The 24283-nt window shown below is 44.5% G+C and overlaps 1 protein-coding gene across 2 annotated transcripts in view; it reads right to left on the bottom strand.

Moving 5' to 3' along the window:
* Window positions 1-24283, bottom strand: part of CPLX1 (complexin 1) — a 135146-nt gene that overhangs the window by 43056 nt on the left and 67807 nt on the right. For both annotated transcript variants that reach the window (XM_053371286.1, XM_053371287.1), the window contains exon 3: window positions 7290-7465. In XM_053371286.1, coding sequence (XP_053227261.1) covers window positions 7290-7465 — 176 coding nt within the window. The remainder of the gene's footprint in view (window positions 1-7289; window positions 7466-24283) is intronic.

Below are 24283 nucleotides of genomic sequence, written 5' to 3' on the forward strand. Positions count from 1 at the left end.
CTGCTAGGTTGGCAGGAGCAGGGACCAAGCAACGGGAGCTCACCCCGTCGCGGGGATTCGAACCGCCGACCTTCTGATCAGCAAGCCCTAGGCTCTGTGGTTTAGACCACAGCAGCACCTGCATCCCTGGAAAGTTGATGCCAGTCTCTGCAGACAATATTGAGCTAGATGGATCAGTGTTCTGACTCAGGGTAAGGTAGCTTCCTATATTCCGAATTGCTCATATATTCCTAGATCTCGGGTGAGATCCTGCCTCACTGGAACATGGAAGTAATAAACTATGATGACATTCATTCCACCTCAAGAACAGTGTATCTGTGCATTAAAAAAAATAAATTCAACCTGCTTCTGAGTTGTTCTGAGCTGTCTCTGCTTTGATTTGTGTTTCTGGTTCCAGGATGTTCTTATAAAGCAAAGCTCTTTGTTCTCCCCATTCACTATAATGGGGGATCTAAAAATGCCTGTCACAAGAACATCCTTGTGGAATTCCCACCAATGCACATAGGCTCTGTGACAGGGCATGTAGGAATTTCTCGACAGAGTCGTCAGTGAAGAAAAGGGTCCCTGGAATATCTGAATTAGAGAAGAAGGTGTTTTTAAATTTAATGTAAACTTGGCTGTCCCTCCAATAAAATGGGAAGCCTTGAGTGACAGTGGCTATAGCAGGGCTATCAATCTTTGCTTAGCTTAAGCAAGGACCTTTTCAGCAACACAGCACAGCCACTCAAATAAAGCCTCAAAAGAAGCTGCAAATAGGGACAGACAAGTGTGTCATTTTTGATTTCTTCTAAATTCCTCCTTTTCCCAGTCTTCAGTTCTCCACATTTCCACATCAGTTTGTGTTTGGTTTTGGTTTTTTAAAGTCCTCATGAAAATGCACACTTTAGTGCAAATTTCTTATAATATGCTCATTTTCATGCAATTTTGCCCAATATACACCTTTTTGCCAAGCAACTTCCTCTAATAGAATACATTTTGAATGCTGTTTTCTATAATGCTTTCCCTCTATATGTGCACTTTAACCAAGTATATATTTGTACACATTACTTGGTTGGAGATCTGCATTGCAAAATTTGGAGAAATGTGAATTTTCGAAGGATGCTTGTGTTCCGATTCACATATTGTTCCGGAAAGAGCACCTTAGTGAAGCTTGTCTTTAAAAGTGAACTGAATCAAATTTATCCCCCACTGCTAGCTGCAAGGACACAGAAAGGTTTGACTCATTGGGGTTTTCACTGTTCTGCTCTGCTCAGTTAGATGTAGCTTAGAAATTTCGTTCTAATCTCTCGTGAATTTTTTTCTTTGCTTTTTTGTACTCTTTGCAAATAGGAGCTTTGTTTAGGTAAAATAAGAACCAAACAGAACTAGACGTTCCGGAAGAGCTGGGATTTGCTAAGGAAGCATGAGGGACCAAGCTGCCCAGATCTCATTAGGAGTCAAGAGGAGCCTTTGATACATATATTGATTTGACACCTTGCTGAGTTTTAGCCTTTAAGGGAATTAGGTACACACAGCTCCCTGGATTTCAAAGGGAAATCTTCATCCCTAGTTTCAAGCAATTTAGAAGGCTGTTCTGCTTCCATGTGCTTGGTATGACCTTCAGGCATCCTTCAAATTCCACCTAGTTTGTGTCAATGTCACTTTCCACTGGGTCAGTGTTGGTGCTGACCTTTAAAGCCCTAAACAGCTTCACCCCTGTATACCTAAAGGTGTGTCTCCACCCCCATCATTCAGCCTGAACACTGAGATCAAGCACTGAGGGCCTTCTGGTGGTTCCCTCACTGTGAGAAGTGAAGCTACAGGGAACCAGGCAGAGGGCCTTCTCAGTGGTGGTGCCCTCCCTGTGGAACGCCCTCCCATCAGAAGTCAAGGTAATTAACAACTATCTGACTTTTAGAAGACATCTGAAGGCAGCCCTGTTTAGGGAAGTTTTTAATGATTGATATTTTATCACATTATTATTAATAATAATATTCTGTTGGGAGCTATCCAGAGTGGCTGGGGAAACCCAACCAAATAGGCAGGGTATAAATAAATTACTACTACTACTACCACCACCGTATTTTTCAGTGTATAACACACAACCCCCCGTGTGTAACACGACCCCTATTTTGGGGGACTTAAAATAAAGAAATACCCCATATGCAATATCCATGTATAAGACAACCCCCAATTTTAAACCTGAAAAAAATAGGGGGGAAATATAGTCTTATACATGGAAAAATAGGGTAATTGGTCGGGCCTTGGCCAAAATCCCAATAAACCCAGTGGGAAAGAACATTGATGTGAACTGCATTAAATGGAATCACTTATTAGTCCCCTACCACTCCCAGGTTCCGGTAACTGCCCCTCTTCAAAAAAAAAAAAAAAAAAAAAGGTCATCAAGGTGACCAAATCCATTTCAGTACCAAGCATAAACCTCAAATCAGACTGGGTCTAAATTATCCACTTCCTCCAGGTGTGCTGGGCCCAGGGGTTAACCCAAGCTAAGCAGTCCAGGTCCGGTCCCGAATCCAAGGATTCCGCGAGAAGTCAGCCCAAAAGGGCCAAGGCAGGAAACCAGGCTAGGTCAGGCACAGGGTCTCAGGCAGGTTCCAACAAGCAGCAATGTTGCTCCCGCAACCTGGGGCGGGGTCCAGTAGCCTTTTATCTTTGTTGGGGTAACGGCTAGTCCTGATCCCTGGTGACTCACCTCCCTGTCCGAAGGTGAGCACTCCTCCTGCGAGTACTCAGGTCTCTCCTTCTCTCAGACCTGAGTCTCTGCAGCTCAGGAGATGTCGGTGGGTTACTAGACCCAGGGGGCGCCTCAGCCTCTCCTGACCCAACTGGTAGTGGAGCAGCTGTACAGCGGTACCTCGGGTTACATACGCTTCAGGTTACATATGCTTCAGGTTACATACTCCGCTAACCCAGAAATAGTTGCTCGGGTTAAGAACTTTGCTTCAGGATGAGAACTGAAATCGTGCTCTGGCGGCACGGCAGCAGCAGGAGGCCCCATTAGCTAAAGTGGTGCTTCAGGTTAAGAACGGACCTCCGGAACAAATTAAGTACTTAACCTGAGGTACCACTGCAACTGATTGCCCAGTAGAGGGCAACGAGGTAATCCCCGCATCTGGAGCCAGGGCAGGCTCAGGCACCTGACTTGGCCCAGCTGGTGCTTGTTGCAGGGGAACCTGTGCAGACTGGGGCTCTTCAGAATCAGGCCCTGGACTCAGTTCAGATGCCGCTTGAGGCAGAGGATCCGGTGTGGACTGAGACTTCTCTGGTTCCAAGTCTGAGCCCGATTCCCAGGCCATCACACCAGGCATGCGTGAAGCTGGAATGTTCTCCCCAGCTGGTGCCCACAGTATGGCTTTTCAGGCAACAGGTGAAGGGTTTTTTGGTCTTCCAGGCCTTTTGATTATAATGTGTACCTCTATTTAAGTGCATTTAGATCTTATCAGTCCCCTTCATGAATCACTGCCTTGCCGTGGCGAAGGGGCTTGAATAACTCAGAGAAGCTATGAACTATGCCGAGCAGGGCACCCAAGATGAACAGGTCATAGTGGAGAGTTTTGACCACACGTGATCCACCTGGAGGAGGAACCGGCAAGCCACTCCAGTATCCCTGCCAAGAAAACTCCATGGACAAAGACAATAACAACAGATCTTATCAGTATGGCGTGCCGCCCACTCCCAGCAGTGGCCATCTGAATAAGCTTCTATAGCACAGGACTGAATAGTGAATCCTGATTAAGAGTTTATTCATATCCCGTTCATTTGCATGATGATTACACTGTTACCACACATAACAGCCTGGCCATTTTAGCTCATTGGAGCAGAAGAAGGCCAGAAGCTGTTAAACAGACTATTGGTTGGTTGGTGTTGTTTTTAATCAATTTTATTGAATGTTTTCAACCTAATATACAATAAGATTCAAACTAAACTAAGAAGAATAATGAAAAACCATATATGAAACAGAAAAAACTAAAGAGAAAAAGAAAGGAAGGTACATTAATAATAATCCTCATATGATCCTCATAAAACACAAAATTATAAATATATCTATGTAGCCCTCAGTCACAGTTTTATCTTAGAGAGTTGAATTCTCCCACCTCCCTGTACATATCTTCATTTATCACCAATATATGTAAAGATACTCATCTAGTTAATACTGCTAACCACCAAAAATCAAAGATCACACAAGAAACCCAATCCAAAAGAAAAATGAAAAAGAGAAGAAAGTTAGAGAAAGAAGAACTATTGGTTGGTTGGTTGAAGTTGTTGTTTGTGAAGTACCGCACCATGAACAGTAATTTTTAATCAAAATATATAACATTCAAAGGAGGTGGGCCCCCAGTTTATTACACAGATTACCAACAGTTTCAAATAATAATAAAGCCAACACAACAAACAGGATGATTCAATATTTCAAGAGAATAATCTAGACGTAATACAGAACAAGTACAGAACAAAATAAAAAACAACAGGCCAAAATAATAATAATAAACTAAGTCACATGACAGGTTCTAATCTTACTGCACTCCAAAGGACCATAGCACTGTGGCTTGTATACCATCCAGAGGGGCTGTCCGTCAAAGGGAGACATTGAAGACTGGCAATGATAGGACACCCTCTTCTCCATCCCGCCCCCAGCTGTTCCAGGTGCTAATACTGGTCTTACTGCACTCCAAGAGGGTGGGGTGGGAGGTCACAGTAGCTTGGTTTAGGATTGGTGACCCAAGCCAGGTGCCGAACCGAAGTGTATTAGGCATTTCTATCACTTGCTCTGAGATGGTGCTAAAAATATAACAATAATAATGAAAAGGGCATTGTTGAAAGAGAATTGCTAAGCATATGAGCTGTTTGATATTTGTTTTGCTCTGGGGGGTACGGTCCGCAATTATCCTCTGATTCTTTTAAAATGAATTTATGGTAACTAGATTAAAATGCAGGCAATATCCAATATTGCAAATGAAAGGTGTTTATTACAGTACAGAACATTGCCGTTTGTTTATTTATTTATGCAGCTAAATATCCATAATGATCCGAAATAGCAATATAAGCATTTGAAATAAGTTGGGGGGGGGCCTCTTTGCGTGCCTCCCTTCTTCAAAACGAAACAAAAACCCTCTTTATTTTATATTTAAAATTACCAATAGCGTTTAATAGTCGTAAAAGTTAAGACACGTTATTTATGAAACCCATTAATCCTTGGTGCTAGTTGAAATTCACATCGTTGGGGAGTTATCAATAATTAAAAGGGAAGATGTCATTAAAGTCTGCTGGAGAGGACATGGCAGTCACCTGGGATGTAAACTTTATCTTCAGAATTACAGAACATGATTAATGGGGAGGGAAAAGTATTATCTCTGTTTGAGGCCCCTGACCTTCAGAGAAGCCCAGAATATTCTTCTGCCTGCAGACAGCTATGGCAGTGGGGCGGGAAGTCTCAGATGCGGAGTGAATATTCTACATTACCCAGCAGGAAAAGAACATCTTCGAACCTGAATTTTAACATAGCAAGTTTTTTCTCTTTTGAGCCAATTTTTTGTGGGCTTCCAGAGATATCAACCTTCCCCACTCCCCCTTCCAACAATATGTTTGTAAAAAATATAGCCAGTTAGAATGATGTTCCCTCTCCTACCCTACACATGTGCTGTTCTGGGGATTCACCTAACCTCTCAAAGCTGATTTGTGGGGCAGGGAAAGGACAGAGCAAAAGTTGGACTCATCACACAGCCTCCTTCAAGCACAACTTTTAAGTTGAATCCAGCCCGCTGAAACTAGGGAATTTTGCTAAAATGCCCTCAAACCTGTTTTGTTCTGATTCCTCTCCAGTCTCCCATGTGATTCAGGTAGTGAAGTAGTTATTGATGTATTACAACATCAAAAATGTCAGATTGGGCAGGTGCCAAGGCTACTTTTCATCCAGAGGGAGGGAGATCTACATGGGGGGGTGGGTGCTCACTACAGAGAAGTCCCTGTTTTAGGTCCATACAGAATAAGCTACATCTTAGCCTTCAGTCAACAGGAGCCCTTCGCTGTATGCAATGAATAATAATAACAATAATAATACATTTTTATTTATACCCCGCCCTCCCTGGCCAGAGCCGGGCTCAGGGTGGCTAACACCAGTAAAATTATAATAAAAACATAATGGGGGGGGGACCAATTTAAAATACGGGTTAAAATACAATTTTAAATGCAGCCTCATTTTAATAGTAGCCCATAGATCAAAATCATAAGGGGAGGGAAACATAAGGGTCAGAAAGGCCAGGTGGAACAGCTCTGTCTTGCAGGCCCTGCAGAAAGACGTCAAGTCCTGCAGGGCCCTAGTCTCTTGTGACAGAGCGTTCCACCAAGTCGGGGCCAGTACTGAAAAGTCCCTGGCCCTAGTTGAGACCAATCTAACCACCTTGCGACTTGGGACCTCCAAAGTGTTGTCATTTGTGGACCTTAAGGTCCTCTGCGGGGCATACCAGGAGAGGCGGTCCCGTGGGTGCATTTATGTAGCACACAATTACAAAATTAGTAAACCTACATCAATCTACAGTTTGCTGTACTGTAACCTCTGGTGATTCTATTTATTGGAACTTAATTTTCTCTCCAGATGCTACATAGCTGGCATGAACGAGACTAAAAGTCAAATTAGAGATATGTGGTGATAAATGGAGTCTTGGGAATTCTGGAACGCCTGGTAAAATATTTTTTTAATACCTGCAATATATTTGGATATGTGTATGTGGTACAAAGCTTCCTTCTTCAAAGACCTTCCACACATTAGAAGTACAACTCAGAAAGCTGACACTCCCTAGAAAACCATATCAAAAGCAAACAACGATAAATAAATCATCCGCCCATCAAGGAGGCTCTAAGTAGAGCTTTGAATCCAGAAAAGGATGGAGGGAGGAAATGAGAAATATCATTTTGGGCCTTCTCACACAAGGCTTTTGGTGATTTCCACCCCAAAATCAGTTTATATTGAGAATGCAAAACATACATTAGCCAAAATGCTCATATGAATTTAAAATGTGTCTTTCACACATAAACAACCCCACATTCAAATAATTAGCAAGAGAAGCACTCCAAGCAACTGAAACCATGTGAATCCCATTTTTGGCCAAAAAATTACAATCCAGCCACTGTGATTGGACTGCCTTGGTGAAATATTTCACTGTTATTAAAACCTTCTGCAACTTCCAATTGGCTGCAGGAGCTTCCTGCAGCCAATCAGAAGCTGCGCTTTGGTTTCCGAATGTTTGCTTATGTCCCAGCTGGACTCTGATCAGTCTGATAGTGGGTCTTACCTTATCCCGAATCCCTTGCCTCACATTTTCCCTTTCAGCCTCCATCTTGGCATATTTAGCTTTCCTCTCTTCTTCCTGCTGCCGAAGGGCTTCCTGTCGTTCTTCTTCCTTCTTGGCAGCATCGGGATCCTTCTCTTCTTCTCCACCCAGCATCTTCCCCATGTCTTTGGTAGCCCCTAAGGAAAGAGAGCAACGAAAAGGCAACGTGAGGAGGAACCGAGACACTAAGAAGAACCTTTGTGGGCGAGTACAATGTTGCCCTTGGGCATGAGGAGCTGAATCCAGTTACTTTATTTTTAAAAAGGAGTCCCTTTACAAAGAAGGAGCTTGGATTCAGTGAAGCCTTTTGAAAACAGAAGGAGACAGAATAAGGCAAATGTTGCTGATTTCCCCCACATGGACCCTCTTGCCAATCAACAGGTAACTTTATTTCCAACGCATCGACAGTTTTGCACATGCTCATTCCTAAATCTGTTCTACCTCTCATCCACATCAATCTGTGATTTATTTATTTTAAAAATGCATTGCATATGTTTTGTTCAGCATTTCTGTATACTTTTTATGCATTTTTGGTGCCTTTTACCCTAAAATGCACATTTTATATGCATTTTGCTGTCTTCTACAGCTTGGATGTCCAACAGGTCAATGTGATCTACTGGTAGATCCCTGTGAGGTTTTGGTAGATCATGGGTCGATCGCTGGCTACCTTTCCTCAGTGTCATTGAAACTGACTCCTGTCCCACCCCCTCGCCCAGCCCTCCACTGTTCTCTGATCAGTGGAAGGGAAAACTGAGCTTTCTCTTTGTGGCTGTTTTCATTCAAAGCGTTATTACTGTGAGTGATAATAATAATTTGTGCACATTCTCTATTCAGCCCAACATACACATATTGCAGCTCCTGTTCAGTTTGATGTCTGTACTAGATATTTACCCAGATTTCAAACTAGAACATTTTATTTCCTCTGGACTCAGAAGTTATTATGGATTCTGTCTACATACCCTCCTAAGCTTGAATTCTCTCTCAGCCTCTCATGATGACTTGTGTGCTGGTTTAACATGCATGCATCACTTGGTCTCTCTGGTAGATTACAGTGCATTTGATGATTGGCAGCTAGAAAAGGAAACTAGGCTCACATTGTGAGAAGTGATGTGAAGTGATATATGAGTTTTATCTGGGGTGTTAGATCTGTGGTCTCTCTCTCTCTCACACACACACACACAGAGGCAATTCATCCCTTGATGTTGACGAATCTCCTATCCACTGGCATCACCCTTCATCTCTGCTCAGACAGTCATGAACTGATTGTACCCAACTAATATCAACTGGGTCCATTCTCAGTGGAAGAGAGACAGCTCACAGACCGATAATTGCACTCTGTAGAATTTAATATGACAGAGGCACGATACATTTGGAGTGAACAGAAAGGCTGCAAAGTGGAAAATCCTCAGTAGTTTTGTTCATTTTTCAATCAAAGCATTTTCTTTGGAAATGGTGGTTATGGAAGGTGGCTGACCCTCCAGTCATTGGTGGCGTCCAACTCCCATCAGCCTTAGCTGGTATTGTTGATGGAAAGGACCGCTGGGAGCTGATGTCCAGCAAAATCCGGAGGACTACGGGTGAGATACCCCAGCTGTAATAAATGAGTTTTCATTCTGTATAAGTTGAATAACTCTTGAAAGAGGATGTGGACAGAGAAGATGTGGCTTCAAAGCCCTGGTTCACCCATGAAACCTGTAGGGTGGCCTTGGGCAAGTCTATGATAAAGAGCATGGAAACAGCATTGGGCTGAGTGTTGTTGTTTAGTCGTTTAGTCATGTCCGACTCTTCGTGACCCCCTGGACCAGAGCATGCCAGGCACTCCTGTCTTCCACTGCCTCCTGCAGTTTGGTCAAACTCATGCTGGTAGCTTCGAGAACACTATCCAACCATCTCGTCCTCTGTCGTCCCCTTCTCCTTGTGCCCTCCATCTTTCCCAACATCAGGGTCTTTTCCAGGGAGTCTTCTCTTCTCATGAGGTGGCCAAAGTATTGGAGCCTCAGCTTCACGATCTGTCCTTCCAGTGAGCACTCAGGGCTGATTTCCTTAAGAATGGATAGGTTTGATCTTCTTGTAGTCCATGGGACTCTCAAGAGTCTCCTCCAGCACCATAATTCAAAAATTGGGCTGAGTAGGGAGATCATATTTGGAGAAGGAGGCAGATGCCTCCAGGAGCAGTGTGGGAAAACGTGCCTTTGAGATGGTGGTGGTGATGGTGCTTCTGTTCTTAAGATGCCTGGAGGTTCTGAACTCAGTTGCGCTTTTAATATAAAATGAACAGTTTCTTTCATAGGCAGCTGTGTCTGTTTTGGTGATGCCCAGAGAACGCCTCTAGGTTACTGTTACAACACAGCCTCTCAGGTTTTATGGGAGATTTTAAACTGCGGGTTTCCTAACTTCCCAGTAAGGTCTGCCAGGCACCAGCATTAGCATCCTTGCACTGTCAGGGGGAAAAAACTTATATTCTCCCAGGCATTTGACAGAAAAGGATGTCAACAAGCTGGAACAGGTGCAGAGGAGGACGAAGAAGTTGATAAAAGCTCTGGAAACCAAGTATTGTGAGGAATGGTTGAAGGAGCTGAAGATGTTTAACCTGGAGAAGAGACTGAGAGGTCACATGATAGCCACCTTCAAATATCTGAAGGGCTGTCACATGGAAGATAGAGCAAGCTTATTTTCTGCTGCTCTGGAGAGTAGGACCCACACAAATGGGTTCAAATTACAGGAAAGGAGATTCCAGCTAAACATTAGGAAGAACTTTCTGATGGTAAGTACTGTTCTACAGTGGAATGGATCGCCTTGGAAAGTGGTAGTTTCTCCTTCATCAGAGGTTTTTAAACAGAGGTTGGATGGCCATCTGTCACAGATTCTTTACCTGTAATTCCTGCACTGCAGGAAGTTGGACTAGATCTCCCTTGGTGCATCTCCTAACTGTACAATTCTATGATTTTATTGTTTGCTGGTGCCATGTTTACACTGCTGTACTGTTGGGTATGTTTTACAGGTTTTTCCCATGGATTTTATCACTTTTCTGATTTTATAGAATTTATTATTATTATTATTATTATTATTATTATTATTATTATTATTCCCTGCCCACCTGGCTGGGCTTCCCCAGCCACTCTGGGCCAGCTCCCAACAGAATATTAAAAACACGCTAAAACATCAAACATTAAAAACTTCCCTAAACAGATGCCATCAGATGTCTTCTAAAAGTCAGATAGTTGTTTATTCCCTTGACATCTGATGGGAGGGCAATCCACAGGGTGGGCACTGTCGGACTTGCATTTGACCGAACAACTCCTCTGGTCAAGCCTTCCAAATCTCCTCCGACAATAATTAACGACCTGAGCCTTTGATAAGGCTCCAAGCACATTCCCCCATTACACAGAGAATACAGCAGCATGCGGAAGGACGAGATAGTATGAGCTACATGGCTAGGTTTTATTTCTATTTACGCAGACAGAAAAGAAACATCCTCTCTCTGTGAAAGCAGAGAGCAACTGAAACAAACAAAGGAACAGGAAACCAGTAAACATCACATCCGTCTCCGGTCTTACGTGAGACTTCCAACAGTCTGGAATCCCTGGTATGTAAACAGATTCCTGTGACTCCAAGCAACTGTACAGTGGCACAAACAGAAACTAACAGGCACCACTACCGAGAAGGCCCTCTGCCTGATTTCAGAGCTGGACCTCAGTGTCTGGGCTGAATGACGGGGGTGGAGACACTCCTTCAGGTATCCTGGACCGAGGCCGTTTAGGGCTTTCAAGGTCAGCACCAACACTTTGAATTGTGCTCAGAAACGTACTGGGAGCCAATGTAGGTCTTTCAGGACCGGTGTTATATGGTCTCGGTGGCCACTCCCAGTCACCAGTCTAGCATTATGCTCTGTGCATTATGAAATTTGCTTGAGGACTCCTTAGGCAGTAAGCAACAGATAGATTGAAACAATAATACTAGTAGTAACAACTCATACGTAGAACCATTGCACACGGCTAGCACTGTACAAGGCAGCCTATCTGAAAATTGCTGGTGGAGGCATATCCTAAATTTAGCATTTTTATTTCCACTAGATATTTTTGAGTCGGCAAAACTACACCAGCTTTATCTTCAGTTAGTTTATCTTTGCTTAGAGCTGCCCTGACTGTAATGAGGTAAGCTGCTCAGGAAACTGAATTCAGAGATACAGTGACAGAAGAAAAGATACGGTTATTGCTTCTAAGCATTGCTTTATAGGCTATCGTTATGTCACAACAACACAGCCTTAGCCTGGCTGCTTCTGCTGGCTAATGTGAGGCTGCAAATCGTTGTTGCTTCTGGATATTGAGGGTATAATCCTGTACTATGAAAATCAGTGCTATTGTTGGAGCATCAATCCAGCCCTTACAAGCAATAGCTGGCTGATCCAGATTTGTGTTGTTTTTTGTTTTTGTTTAAAGGACAAATAAGTAAATTAAAGGAGGATTCCTTTGATGCCTCAGATCCATGTTTGGGGCAAGCAATCTCTTGGTGAGAGAGCCCCAGCAGAGATTTAAAATCATAAAATATGCAGAAAAATAAAGTGTGGAAAAATAGGCTGCTAGACAGTTAAAATATCCACTTCTAAGTTGCTTCCAAAGTTTCCCTCTTCCCTTAGCAAAGAAAGAGACTACACATTTGGTAAGTTTAAAATGGTTTACTTATAAACCCTTCAAAGGTGCTATTCATGTGCTTTTCCATACAGCATTAAGAAAAGGTTGCACAGGTAGTAAAACTTGGCTTAGTTTCAGTAGTGAAAGTTCCTATATTATTGGTAAAGGAACTCAAGAGATGCTTGTTAGAGTCATGTGGCCTGAGCTTGGAGCAACCAGCTCGGATCTCTTTACATGCTGACCTGCTCAGGTAGAATGAGGTACAGCAGTAGGTTTTAGTACCTTCTTCCCAAGGTGAGGGAGAGTGGCCTAGCTAAGCCTGGCAGGACAGCTTATTCTATGACATTAACTCCTTCTTGCTTTACTTAGACTTAAGAATGTTGGTTATATGAAGGTGGTTAGTAAAAGGCAATAAAGCTTAGGTTCCAAAGTGGTAAATGTTTCTAAATTATTTGTATAGAAATACTGTGGAACCTCAGTTCCTAAATGCCTCCTTTGTCATACGTTTTGGTATTTGAACACTGAAAACCCAGAAGTAAATGCTTCCATTTTTGAATGTTTTTCAGAATCCAAATGTGTTCCGCTGAGCGCAAGAAGCTCTTGCAACCAATGGGAAGCCGTGTCTCGGTTTTCGACCATTTTGGAAGCTGAATGGGCTTCTGGAATGGATTTTGTTCGAGAACTGAGGTACCACTGTACAAAGATGGCTCATGAGGTCTGTTTTGGAGCATTCAGCTTAGATCTCACTGGGTTCACATGGTGGAAAATGGGAAGAATAAAGGGTTCCAGGGGTGCCAACTTAAAAAAATGGGGGGGGGCAAGCCTCACCCCACATAATCAATCACAAGACACACATACATACAAACACTATTTGAATGGCAATGTTCATCAACTTTGGGGGAGCCCAGCCCAGACCCTTCAAGTGTTATGATTTAATAGGGACACCCCAAATTTACAGAAGTTGGTCCAGCTTCTGATACCAATCCAGGCCATGCAGAGTTGGGAGACAGTGTCTTGTGGAAGCCGCTCCAGGAGGCAGAAGACAGCAAAAGTAAGAGAGGGCAGGGAAGGAGGGGGCAAGCAGGCAGGTGGGTGAGGAAGGGGTCAACGGCAGAGAGGGGTTGAGCAACAGAGATGAGGGATGGTCCAGGGTGCCCTGAATTTTTCTCACAAAATGTTGGCGGGCATGCCAGCTCCCTCAAATATTTTATGGGAGGGCGAAGGGACCTCAGCCCCTAGGAGTTGGATCCTATGTGCCCACCCTAGCTCAGATTCCAACTGCAAGGGCGGCCAAAACCTGGCTCAGCTGGGATTCATGCGACTGGGTGCCTGAACAGTACAGAGGTGAAGGTAAAGGTAAAGGACCCCTGGACAGTTAAGGCCAGTCAAAGGCGACTAAGGGGTTGCGGCGCTCATCTCGCTTCCAGGCTGAGGGAGCCGGCGTTTGTCCACAGACAGCTTTCTGGGTCATGTGGCAGCATGACAAAACCACTTCTGGTGCAACGAGACACCATGACAGAAACCAGAACGCACAGAAACACTGTTTACCTTCCCACCACAGCAATACCTATTTATCTACTTGCACTGGCGTGCTTTTGAACTGCTAGGTTGGCAGGAGCTGGGACAGAGCAATGGGAGCTCACCCCGTTGCGGGGATTCGAATTGCCAACCTTCTGATGAGCAAACCCAAGAGGCTCAGTGGTTTAGATGACAAAGCCATATCCCCACACCCTTATCTTTTTTAGATGGGCCTACCACGTTCCCTAGGGGCACGGGTGGCGCTGTGGGTTAAACCACAGAGCCTAGGACATGCCGATCAGAAGGTCGGCGGTTCAAATCCCCGCGACGGGGTGAGCTCCCATTGCTCTGTCCCTGCTCCTGCCAACCTAACAGTTCGAAAGCACGTCTAAGTGCAAGTAGATAAATAGGTATCGCTCCGGCGGGAAGGTAAACGGCGTTTCCATGCACTGCTCTGATTCGCCAGAAGCGGCTTAGTCATGCTAGCCACATGACCTGGAAGCTGTATGCCGGCTCCCTCAGCCTATAGAGTGAGATGAACGCCACAACCCCAGAGTCAGCCACGACTGGACCTAATGGTCAGGGGTCCCTTTACCTTTTACCACGTCCCCTGGAGCACATGAACTTCTCAATGATGTCTCCTCCAGGTCTATACCGGAGTGATTATTGGGGATATAACTCCCTGTGGGCACAGAGGGCCTGCACACCAGGTCTCCATCTCCTTGCAGATGGAGGCACCTGCCCTTCGTGTGTGTGAACAGAGGAGTGGATGGTGCTCCTCATTTCTAAACCCATATGGGTAGATGACACCTTGGAACAAAAGGACATTTCCCAGAGTTCTTGTAGATGTTCTCCATGCCAGCGAAGACAGAAAAGGCACTTGTTAATCACAGTGACTGTTGCTCTGTGATACATTGCTAATTGTCATGTACGTCGTGTACTACAAGAGGTTCTGATGTAGCATTGTTCTTTATTCAGCGTGTTACTTGGGGTGCAAGGGGGGGATTAAAATCTTCCACCCCTCTCCTCCTCCTTACTTTTTTTTGAAAGATGCTATTAAGAGCTACATTTTTTTCTTTGGCTGTACAGCAACAAAAGCCCCAATGATTAATTTATGTTCAGAAGAAATCCTTGCAATTAGAACAGCTGTCTAAAGAAAGAGAAGCAAATTCTATCTTTTCTCGGGGGCTTTGGGGGAAAGTACCCTCCAAAAAAAGGTCATGCTTTCCTCTCCCCACCCCCAACAACAACAACAAAAGTCAGAGAGAAATTGTCTAATTAACTCTTACTGTCAATCTATGGCCGAATGCCCAAGTCTCTTAGCCACTGAAAACCTGCTGCCATGTGGTCAGGTTCCACATTGTCTCAGCAACAACTGGTCACATGGGATTGTGCATTCAGCTTGCCATATGTAATGATCCCCCTTCTCTTTTACCCGCCCAGTTTTCTGGGGCTTCTCCTCTCACCCCACACCAATTTTAGGGTGCATGAGGGAGGAGAGGAGGAGAATGTCTTATTGTGCAAGTCCTTGCCCCTACTTCCACCAATGGGAAGTATCATTTCCTGACAAAACAAAGCTGCTCCCCTCCTAACTAAGACCCATCCTTTAAATCCTCTTTCCACAGCCGCACTCAAACCCCAACACCAGATCCCCGTTCTCAGGAGGGACTGGTCGAGCCCCATCAGTCAGATGAATGGAGGAGAACCTGGGTCACATCTCAAAAGGGAGCATTATGAAGTTAGGAAAGGGTGGGCTTAGGGATTCTCAATATTTTAGAGGTGAGCAAGGACATGAGTCAGAGATACGAGAAAGCAACCTTCCACCGAGTGCTCTCCAGATGTTAATATGTTATGAACAATGTCCCCAGGCATGAATCATATAATCACAGATGTGCAGAATTGGAAGGGACCATAAGGATCTTCTAATTCAACTCCAGTGCAATGCAAGAATTTATTTTGTCCAGTGTGGGGCTTGAACCCAACCACCCCAAGATGAAGAGTCTCATGCTATGACCTACAACTCCCATCAGCTCCAGTCAGGACGTCCAATGGTCAGGGATGATAGGCGTTGTAGTCCACAGATGTTGTCTGTGTCAGAGACCACCTATAAACATAGCAGTCAACTTACAGATTTGAAAACAAGGGACCAGCAGCCTCGAAAATAAGGGATCAGCAGCCAAAATAAGGGATCAACAATTACTTTGATAAAATACATATTTTGTTGCGTGCAAATGGCTTTAGATACCTGTTAGGTCCATAAATTACCATATAGCATATATTCAACACACAAAAACAGCAACAATTTGTTGTTGACAAAGGACAACTGGACATAGAAAGGGCCCCATTACCTTCAGTAGCTTATTTAAGGGGCATCATCAATAAGGGACAGCAGTGGGACATGGCGCTAGGATAAGGGACTGTCCCGCCAAATAAGGGACGCTTGATAGCTATCTGGGGAAGGGTGCAATAAAGCATAGGAGTTAGGAACAGTGGGGCGGTACGTTTAGGACCCCCATGCACATGTGCACACGCACACACACAGCACAACTGTATTAGGTTTCCCTTTAACCTCTCCCCCATCCCTGCCACAACTATTTCATTATCTCTCTAAAGCAGCCAGTGTGATTTTTTTTTATTAAAGCAAATACCCTTGACATTTTCATAATCAAGTGACTACACGACAACTCATTTCCCCCCCTAAAGACTATTAAAGTTAGACAACTTTTACATGTCTGGACCTTAATTGAAGGTCAATGGAGCTTATTAAAAGAGCTGAGTCACTGTGGGGTGGGATGGGTCTCCTTTTAAAATGAATAATTATTTCGCTTTTCAAAAAAGAAAAAGGAAAAACCCCACAGATTGATTTCAACGGCCAGTCGCTTGGAAGACTATTTTCATTCTCAAAGCTGCTGAATCTCAGCCCCTTACAGGGTTTGGGAAAGGTCTATTTAGAACTATACAACCTTAAGGAGGAGGGAGAAAGCATAGGCTCAGATAGCTAGCGCTAGTCTTCAAAGCGGCAGCACCTGCCCCCCACAAGCCACAATCTGCCCTCCCTGCTCCCCAAGGCTGCCTCAGGCCATCCATTTCCAACAACCCAGCTGCTCTCTTTTCCACTGGGCACCTTGCAACTGCAACACTGTTCTGTAACTGGCAGGTAAGGTACCTACCTGTGTTCTTAGCTCCAGGATTCTCAGCCAGCCCTCTGTGACCTATTAAGGAAGCCCATTTGGCTGGGAATCTGTACAAAAAGCAAGGAGGGCCCCCGCTTCACAGAACACACCAGCATCCCCATCGCAATATGTTGCCCAGAAGCAAGTACTTTACACAAATTTGATGATATTTTTAGGGCCTTGGCTACAACAGCGTTGCCCCAAACCAGCCATGGTTGCGATTGGATAATGAGATTCCTTGCCAAGCCAAGCACACACCTGCCTCCCCATCTCATCCCATCCTCCCCATCTCTTGTTAATCTTTTATCCTCGCCCATCTTGGCACTATTTTCCTACTTATCTCACTGAAAACAAAGACTGGGCTTGTTATAGTGCCACAGAGGTCACAGACTGTAGCAGGGAAATAATTGAATTAAGAGATGCCTTGTTTCATCCCAATAGTTTTGTACCACACAATTTAGCTGGGGGTTCCCCCCCCCGAAACAAAATGTTGTTCTACTTGTTGTTATAACCCATCTCTTCCATTTCTGTTACAGTTTGCGGTTATAATCATCTGAACCAATTAATGATGCCTACTTTTTAATAGGTATGAGTGGGATTGAGGTTGTTCCAGACTTTGCTTTATGTGAAACTAGGGGTGGAAGGGTCTGTCAGTTTCATTTCTCTCAGTTTCTCATTATTTACGTCTTCAGTTCAGATGTTTTGCAGCTATCTGCAATTTTTTTAAAAAAAACAAACATGAATATTCATCAGTACTTTAGTGCAAATTTCTCCTAATAAAAACATTTTACATGAAGTTTTGACTAACGCACATTTTTTACAAGCAGTTTCCACCGGTATAATGCATGTTGTTTGTTACTTTCAGTAACAGATTAATTTTTACGCACATTTTCCTCTAATAGATGCATTTTTGTAAACACTGACTGACAAACTGCACAGAACAATCTGGATGAGGGCAAATTGTAAGAGATGTGTTTCAGTTTACATATTGTTTTGAAAAGTGCAAATTATTGATAATTTGGCTTCAAAGAATTCTGTAGTTTGGAGAGGCTGCTGAGAGATGTTAGGAGATCCCTATTCCACTCCCAGAGCTGTAATTTTCACAGTGGTTCAACAGTCAATCCCTCATCCCAGGGAAATCTGGGAATTGTAGCTCTGTGAAGGCAGTAGGAAATCACCCTGAGTGCTCACTGGAAGGACAGATCGTGAATCTGAGGCTCCAATACTTTGGCCACCTCATGAGACGAGAAGACTCCCTGGAAAAGACCCTGATGCTGGGAAAGATGGAGGGCACAAGGAGAAGGGGACGGCAGAGGACGAGATGGTTGGACAGTGTTGTCAAAGCTACCAGCATGAGTTTGACCAAACTGCGGGAGGCAGTGGAAGACAGGAGTGCCTGGCATGCTCTGGTCCAGGGGGTCACGAAGAGTCGGACACGACTAAACGACTAAACAACAACGAAGGCAGTAGGGGACTATTTAAAGTAGAATGATACAGTTTTAGAAGTATACTGCAGCTGAGGCCTTTCTCTTCCCTCTCTACCTGTCATTTCAATTCCCTTATGATTTCTTAATAGAGAAGAGCAAAGCCTCCTGATGTTTGAATCATTCAACACACCAATATTCCCTAGATCAGGTAGTCAATAAATAATGATCAGTAAAAAAGTAATGGCATAGACAACTTGGGAGAAATTAAATAGTCCCTGCAAGGAGCACAATGCAAAATGGAACCATCAGCCAGAGCAGATAGCTCAGTCCATAGAGCATGAGACTCAATTTCAGGGTCGTGGGTTTGAGCCCCACGTTGGGCAAAAAGATTCCAGCATTGCAGCAGGTTGGACTAGATGGCACTTGTGGTCCCTTCTAATTCTCTGATTCTGTGAAAACAGCCCTACCTCTGTGATGAGTGACATAGAGCTGTGCATGTAGACCAGCAAAAATGAAGTTAGATGGCTAGCTTTTCCTGCACAACAATAGGGCCAGGCTTTTGTTAAAATTCTGTACTCAAGAGGCAAAATAAATTCTGCACCAAGACTAGTAGATGCCTGTGACCTATATAAATTCCACAGTGTAAGCCTATTAGTATAATCCCTCTTCTTTTACACCATTCACCCGTCAATTTGTATTCTGCTGGATAAGTTATTCAGAGTCCATCCGCCATTGTCGTCCCCGCCATTTCTGGGAAAGGACAAGGAGTGATGGAGAGCTCTGATGGCTTTGGCTTCTGACTTCAGCAGGTGCACTGCACAGACACTTGCAACCATATTGGTGGGAGAGATTGATAGTTGCTTTCAAGTCTCCCGCTTAATGGGTAGGTTTAAAAGACACAGGGCAAACCGCCAGATGGAAACCTCAGAAATCCCAGCCTCAGAGTGCTGGCAACTGCTTTTATACACCAACTAGGGGTGTATGGGGTGTCAGGGGAAGGTTAGTACCTCTGGTGGGGAAAATGTTGTGCTTCTTTTGAGATAGTTTGTCCACCTTGGGTCCCCAAACTACACTTAGCTCCTAGAAGCTGTCATCATGTGACAGTAGCCACTGTTAGAATTCCTGCATTACGATTGCAGTCATGGGATTGTTGTCTTTCACATGACGGTATATGTTTTGACTCCACAGAGTGGGAAGTGACAGAGACAGGATGTTTGTGTTACTGTGTTCCGTGAAGTGGGACTATTGTCCTTTGTCCTTTTTCTCTTTCCTGTCTGATGCTAGAGAGAAAGGGAGCCATGTTGCAGTGCTCCGTGTGTGCTTATATGTAAATAAAGTAGATTAGCCAAAATGCTGAGTTGCTGAGGTCTGTCACGAAAAGCTGCGAAGACTCTGTGGATCCCTAAGTGTGCCGGTGTCAGTTGGCATTGGTCACTGTGATGTTCGGGCTGAAGAAAGCTTATGAAGCTCCCGAATGATCGACCAGGAGAGAGGGAACATGCCAGTCGGGCATGTGTCTCTCCCAGGGTCCTACTCGAGTGTAGGCTGAACTCCTGACAGCCTCACCATGGGAACAGCTTTGATTGGCCAGCTAAATCAGGGGAGGGTAGCTGATGGGTCTCAAACCCTCAGTGACCCCCCCTCCCGTATGAAAAGCCAGACTCTAACAAATTGAGCAGACAAGACCCATAGTGGGTCCAATGGTCAAGAAGGTGGTTTCTGTTATGGGGAGAAATGAGGGACAGATGGGGCTCATCAACTTGGGAAGATAGCCCATTCAGAAGAAGCAAAATTCTGATCCCAAACCTCTGCAATCCTGAGGCTGAAGAGTGGGTTGTAGCATTCAGTATACAGGAAACAGGGATGGGATGAAAATAATTTTGGCTTCAGTGTGAATTTACCTAATTTGCACCTCCCAAAGCAATGTGTGAACCTAAGTGCATCTCTCCTTCAAAGCTGGAATTCCTCCAAATTGAGCGATGCAGTGCTCTTACCAGAAAAATGTACCAAAATGTGCATGAAGTGTGCATAACAATGCAGATATTGGTGAAAATAAACGCATATTACCTAAAATTGCTAAAATGTGTAGAGCAGGCAAAACTGCCTTCAGAAACAAGTATAATAGAAGTGTGCCCCCCTTCCCCCCCTGCTACTACAGTTCAGTGACAAACTGAACTTTAAGGCTGGGAAAATGAGAAACTGCGAGAAAGCAAATTTGACAGATTTGTCCAGCCGTAACAGTCATTTCTGAATGCTCCTTCATGTTAAAAACAAACAAAAATTTCTCTCAAGTAAGGGGGGGGAGTGGGGGGAGCCCAAGACATTAAGAAGACGAATTCTAGCCCAGCTTGCTCCCTGCTGTCCCAGTTATCTGCTGGCAGAGAGCTTTTGATCTAGGAGGAGCATTTGAAAACATGCCCTCTTTGTCACCCTGCCCTGCAGTCTGATGTGATCAGGGTAGTGCCATATCATTGCTGCATCATTCCGCTGCATGTGCAGTTCAGGCCCAAGATTTTCAGCACATGATGCGTCACTTCAGCTGGGGACCAGGGGGACAAAACCCTTCCAACATTCTGTTTGCTGAGCCTTGTTTTAGATAGCTAAAGCTAATGAAACTGCATTTCCAAGCCACCGCAGGCCTTGGAAATGATAATTTAAGCACCTGACGTGTCACAGTGTGTTTGGCTGGAGGCGAGGAGAACTGCATGGGTCGTTTCTTCTTCTTTGCTTTCCCCTCACTGAAGCAGCTCAGTTGCGTTGCTTCTTACACCCTATTTCTGCATTCAGTTCCACGTTGGTCCGCACTGGACCTGTCAGGGAGCCGACAAGGAGAGCAGGTCACTCACAGGTCAGAGGAAAAGAGTGAAACACTTGGCTAACTTACAATTAGTTTCTTTATTAAGGAAAGCAGAACAAAGAACACACGGAGACTTCTAAAGGTTGCTCCTGTCTTAGGGAAGTTGTTGTCTGGACTGACTTCACTCCCTAGCCATCTGTGTAGGTCCCTCCCTCTGTCTACGGCAAGCCCCAAGGGACCATCTCTGTGTCAACCAGGCAGAGGGCCTTCTCGGTAGTGGCGCCTGCCCTGTGGAATGCCCTCCCACCAGATGTCAAGGAAATAAACAACTCTCTGACTTTTAGAAGACACCTGAAGGCAGCCCTGTTTAGGGAAGTTTTTAATATTTGATGTTTTATCGTGTTTTTAATACTCTGTTGAGAGCTGCCCAGGGTGGCTGGGGAAACCCAGCCAGATGGGAGGGGTATAAATAAATTACTACTACTACTATAGCCCTTCCCCATCATGTGAGTAGGTGAGTAGGGTTTTACATGCCATTTCCTTGATGGTGGTCAGCTTTCCTCTGCAACAAAAGAAATCATTCCCCTTTCCATCGCCTCAAAAAGGATCAATTGTTGTTGTTGCTCCTGTTATAGGGAAAGTACACTTGGCCTGGATAGCTCTGTTGGTTAGAGTGGGGTGCTGATAACACCAAGGTTGCAGGTTCGATTCCCATATGGGATAGCTATATATTCCTGCATTGCAGGGGATTGGACTCGAGTATCCTTGGGGTCCCTTCCAACTCTTCAATTCTGTGATTCTATGTTTCAGTCTTTCATTGTGTTATTGTTGTTGTTACCGTATTTTTCGCTCTATAGGATGCACCCGACCATAGGACACACCTAGTTTTAGAGGGGGAGAACAAGGGAAAAAAATTCTCTACCTCTCTGCGCAGCGCCTCTCCTGACTTCAGGCGGATATCCCTGAAGCCAGGAGAGTCTTGCTCCCCAGGCTTCAGTGAAAGCAATGCGAAGCCTCCGGAGCGCAGCGGGAGTGCTCCCGCTGGGCTTCAGAGGCTTCGTGTTGCTTTCGCTGAAGCCACAGAGCCTGCATTCGCTCCATAAGACGCACACACATTTCCCCTTAATTTTTGGAAGGGAAAAAGTGTGTCTTATAGAGCGAAAAATACGGTATGTGTGTGTGCGTGCGCGATCCATTGTTCAGCATGAGGATGTTGAACCTGCTGAGAACAAGCTGGTACCCATAAGTGTGGGCACTGCGTTTTATGGATGTGAAATTTCTCATTTATCACCCACACTTTGGGTAGCAGACCTCCAGGCCCTGCCTCCTTAGTGGCTTCTCTCTAAAAGATGCACATCTAAATGAAGTGGGATGAGAATTGGGATGCAAATTCTGAGGAACAGGTTTTGTTTGCCCGTGAGGATATTGCAATTCCTGCCTTGCTTACCTTGCCAAGTTGTCCATATGCTACCCAGATACCTTCAAGCAACTCTTTCTCCCCCTGTAGCCATCTTCATTTTCTCAGTTACAAAGCCAAATCAGGATTCGAGAAGAAAGGGGAAGATAGGCAAGGGAGGAAATTGCTCCTTTTCAAGGCATGGTGAACAGTTAATGTCTTTCCAGCTCTGTTCCAGCTCAGTTTTGTGGCCCAAATCAAGATTTAGGCTGTAGTTCACACATGAATGTACATCCCTTGATCATTCACTTGCAATTGAAGGTGTAAAACAGAGTTGGGAAACTGTCGCCCTCAAGATGAGCTCCAGCCCCCATCAGCCCCAGCCAACATGAGCAATGGTCAGGTATGATGGGAGTTGTGGTCCAGACACAGGTTTCCCACTCCTTGTTTAAACTAAGTACATTGAAGAGCTTGAGTTAGATCAGACTGTTAGTCACACACTTAGTCCCCACAGAAACAAATGAGAAACTAAGTGTGACTAAGGCTGCAGTTAGTACCCACTTACTTGGAGTCAGTCTCATTGTGAATGTAGACTGGGACTTGGGAGCAAACACCAAAAAAAAAAGGACTGGTCTCTGAGTTACTTCCATGTTACATACATATGTACAGTGGTACCTCGGGTTAAGTACTTAATTTGTTCCAGAGGTCCGTACTTAACCTGAAACTGTTCTTAACCTGAAGCACCACTTTAGCTAATGGGGCCTCCTGCTGCTGTCGCACCGCCGGAGCACGATTTCTGTTCTCATCCTGAAGCAAAGTTCTTAACCTGAAGCACTATTTCTGGGTCAGCGGAGTCTGTAACCTGAAGCGTATGTAACCTGAAGCATATGTAACCCGAGGTACCACTGTACTTTCCTTTACATCAACTTCGTTGGATTGGTCATGTTGTCTGGATGCCTGATTGTCATCTTCCAAAGCAACTACTCTATTCCAAACTTTAAAATGGTAAGCATAATGCTGGTGGTCAACAAAAGAGGTTCAAAGACTCTCTCAAGGCAAATGTTAAAAAATGTAGTATAAACACCGACAACTGGGAAACACTGGCCGGTGAGCACTCCAATTGGAGAACAGCCTTTACCAAAGGTGTCATGGGTTTTGAAGACACTCGAACTCAGGACGAAAGGGAGAAACACACTAAGAGGAAGGCACGCTTGGCAAAACCCTCACCATGATCAACTCCTGCCTGGAAACCTATGTCCCCACTGTGGAAGGATGCGTGGATCCAGAATTGGCCTCCATAGTCACTTATGGACTCACTTTTAAAACTGTGTTTATGGAAGACAATCTTACTCGGCCACAAGTGATTGCCAAAGAAGACAACAACTTTCCTTTACACTGATAGTCAGAAAAGGGAGGTTCATGAGCAAAGTTGCAGTCCTGTGCATACTTACTTGCGAACAAGTCCCACTAAACCCAGTGTCCCACTAAACCCAGAATTCATCCTATATTTCCTTTCCCATGGTGTCATTTTATAGCTTTGTTTTTATAACGCTTTCTACTTCATGTGTTTTGCCTGACAATTTCTGTGCAGCACAAAAATGGGAGAAGAGAGCTTTGCTGTGCCAAAACTTTTCCACAACTCAATTTGATCAATAGAGCTGATTGAATATGAAGATAATGGATATGACAGTTAGACCACGGCTATAAGATCCTGCATTTCAATTTCAAACTCTGCAAAGACCCAAATGAAACACTGGAATGGAATCATATATCAAAGTTAACAAAACTACCATAAATTTTAAAAAGTAAAAAAACCACCATAACTAAGCTGGTGTGGTCGCAAGGAGAAAGAGAATTGGATGTCATCAGTATTCTGGTGACACCAAACCCCAAACTCTGAATGACCTCTCCCAGCGGTTTCATGTAAACGTCAAATAACATGGGCAACAGAACAGAACCCTGAGGGACCCCCACAGGCCAATAGCCAAGGCGTCAAACAATACTCCTCCAGTA

The sequence above is a fragment of the Podarcis raffonei genome, chromosome 17, assembly GCF_027172205.1.
Source record: "Podarcis raffonei isolate rPodRaf1 chromosome 17, rPodRaf1.pri, whole genome shotgun sequence".
Lineage (NCBI taxonomy): Eukaryota > Metazoa > Chordata > Lepidosauria > Squamata > Lacertidae > Podarcis > Podarcis raffonei.